Below are 2500 nucleotides of genomic sequence, written 5' to 3'. Positions count from 1 at the left end.
AATATATTTCTTTTGTTCCCTGGCTTTCTCTTGCAGCTGGCTCAGGCAGAACACCGTGTCTGTGGTGCTACGAAGTTTACGGAAGCCACATTGGCTCTCCGGGTGGTTTGTTTCGGTTATTTTGTCGGTAAGGCAAGAAAGCATGATGATAGTAATAATTTTACCGGCCACCGCTGGGAGTGATATGCCTCTGCTATTGCCACAGTTAGCCCTGTCTCCTTCTTATAGGGGGTGGTGATATTAGCATCTTTCAGTATGTTAGGTACCTTGTAACGGGATGGGTGTAACGGTATCGTTACATGATCTCCACCGAGGGTTACTTGCAGACACAAGATGTAACGGGGTCGTTACATCATCTCCAGAAAGGGGTTACTTGCACACACAAGATGTAACGGGGTCGTTACATCATCTCCAGAAAGGGGTTACTTGGTATACACCTTTTAAGTTTTGTTCTTTATTCGTCACACTCTAAGAAACTTAGATACACAGTTCTACACAGTCTTAACACTAGGGCACGTCACAAGAACCGACGCTCCTCCGCGTCTTGCCAGAGAGTTTTCCTCTCCGGAAGTGCCGAATGGACAAGTTCTTGAGTTGCCTTGAATCGTGATCTTAACATTAATCTCTTGTTAGTTTGTTGTCCCACATGGGTGGGGCAACTGCATTAATTACGTATTGATGTCTACTACCATACATGTTAATTATATATCCAGGGGAGGACCGTCAGTATACGTAATATCGTATGTCAGTACTGGGTGGCTACTAGATTGATCGCGTGTGTTCGTGTGTGTGTGTGTGTCGTTTGGTGCTTGGCAGTGCCGGTCACACGAGCACGAAGTGTTGAGTCGGCAAGTTTGAGAGGAGCGCTTAGCTCAGCGAAATGATGCTTGACCGTCGGCGGACAGTGAGTGAGTGAGTGAGGGAGTGGGTTATATGACTGGGCGATACTACTCGTCATGTATATGAGGCGTATACAACCTCCCCAGTTGTCCAGACCTCGCTGATAAGTTTGTGGAGATTAACTTTCTCTACTGGGATCCCATCTGGCCCTGGACTTTTGTTAATTTTTAGCTCACTGATGGCTTTTTAGATTTTCTCCTATTTCTGGTGGATTGCCTAGAGAGACCATGGTAGGGAGATTGGTTAGGCTGTCAAATATGCTAGGTATGATGGGATTTACCTGGTTAAGAAGGGTATTAAAATGTTCAGCCCATCTGGAGGCAATTTGCTAATTGCTTTTCAGCAGTGTGGTTCCATCTGCTGCTCTGAATGGATGGTTGCTATGCCTTTTTGGACCGTAGATAGTCTTGACTATATTGTAAAAACCGTGTGAGTTGCATATTGTTGCAGTTCTGTTGCCTTGGCTTGGCACCAATCGCTTTCCATTTGTCTTAGTTTCCTCTGCACCTCTGCTCTGATGTTGGTAAATCGATTTTTCAAAGCACTGGACTGGGGATTGTTTAGATGGGCATCATGAGCTTTCTTTTTTTCCTCTAATAGTTGGTGAATGCGAGAGGAGTTTTGGTCAAACCAGTCTTGATAGTGTTTTCGCTTGAATCCGAGAGTGTCCACTGCACATTTGTATATGTCGGAGTGGGGGTGAGTCCATTCGGTTCCTAAGTCCTTGATCGTGTTGCATACGGTTCTCTGTAACATTGCAGTGGAACTGTGTGCAGACTTCAGGATCCCCAAGGGAAACGATATTCAGCTTTTTAGTGGGTGGCGCACGTCGTTGCTGAGATCGAATTTCAAGGCGGATCTTGCAGCAGACTAATCAGTGGTCTGTCCAGCAGTCTGCACCTCTCATTGCCTTGATTATGAGAACCTCTTTTCTGTCCGACTGTCGGGTCATATAATCTAGCTGGTGCCAAAGGTCAGATCGGGGGTGCTTCCATGTATTCTTGTGTTTAGTTTTCAGCTGGAAATTGGCATTGGTAATGTGTAGTTGGTGTTCGGAGCAAAGTGCAAGGAGTCTATATCTGTTGCCATTGGCTTTACCAACTCATGCTTTCCCAGGACGCCTGGCCAGATGTCATGCTCTCGTCCAATTCTTGCATTGAAGTCATCCATAAGGTGAACTCTATCGGTGCGATGGATTGCTTGTAGGCTTTCGTTAAGAGAATGATAAAACTCCTCTTTTACACAATTCTCTGCATCAAGAGTAGGAGCTTAGGCACTCATGATGGTGATGTGTTTTCCTTTGCTCAGTGGTACTCTCCATGACATTAGACGCTCACTGATCCCTACGGGTGTATTTGGGATTTGGCGCAGCAGAGAGGTTTTGACTGCAAAACCTACCCCGTAGAGTCGTCGCTCACCTTCAGGAAGGCCTTTCCAGAAGAAGGTGTACCCTTCTCCCTCTTCAGAGGGTATATCCTTTATTGTTGCATTTTTTTAAATGATTGGAAACTCGATCTTGATTTTTTCATTAATTTTTGCGTGAATTTTTACCTGCGATATACTAACCTAACTTAAGGTAAAATAAAACAACCTAACCTGT

General features: G+C 45.0%; 1 protein-coding gene across 1 annotated transcript in view; it reads right to left on the bottom strand.

Moving 5' to 3' along the window:
• The window catches only part of LOC143035642 (uncharacterized), an 873-nt gene extending 729 nt beyond the window's left edge, over positions 1–144 (bottom strand). The window contains exon 1 of the mRNA XM_076202510.1: positions 1–144. This exon is cut by the window's left edge and continues 144 nt beyond it. Coding sequence (XP_076058625.1) covers positions 1–144 — 144 coding nt within the window.
• Between the last annotated feature and the right edge of the window lie 2356 nt (positions 145–2500).

This window comes from Oratosquilla oratoria, chromosome 2 (assembly GCF_046742065.1).
Source record: "Oratosquilla oratoria isolate Oo_2021 chromosome 2, ASM4674206v1, whole genome shotgun sequence".
Taxonomy (NCBI): domain Eukaryota; kingdom Metazoa; phylum Arthropoda; class Malacostraca; order Stomatopoda; family Squillidae; genus Oratosquilla; species Oratosquilla oratoria.
Note: the sequence above shows the minus strand (reverse complement) of the source record. Positions and strands in the feature narration are given on the sequence as shown.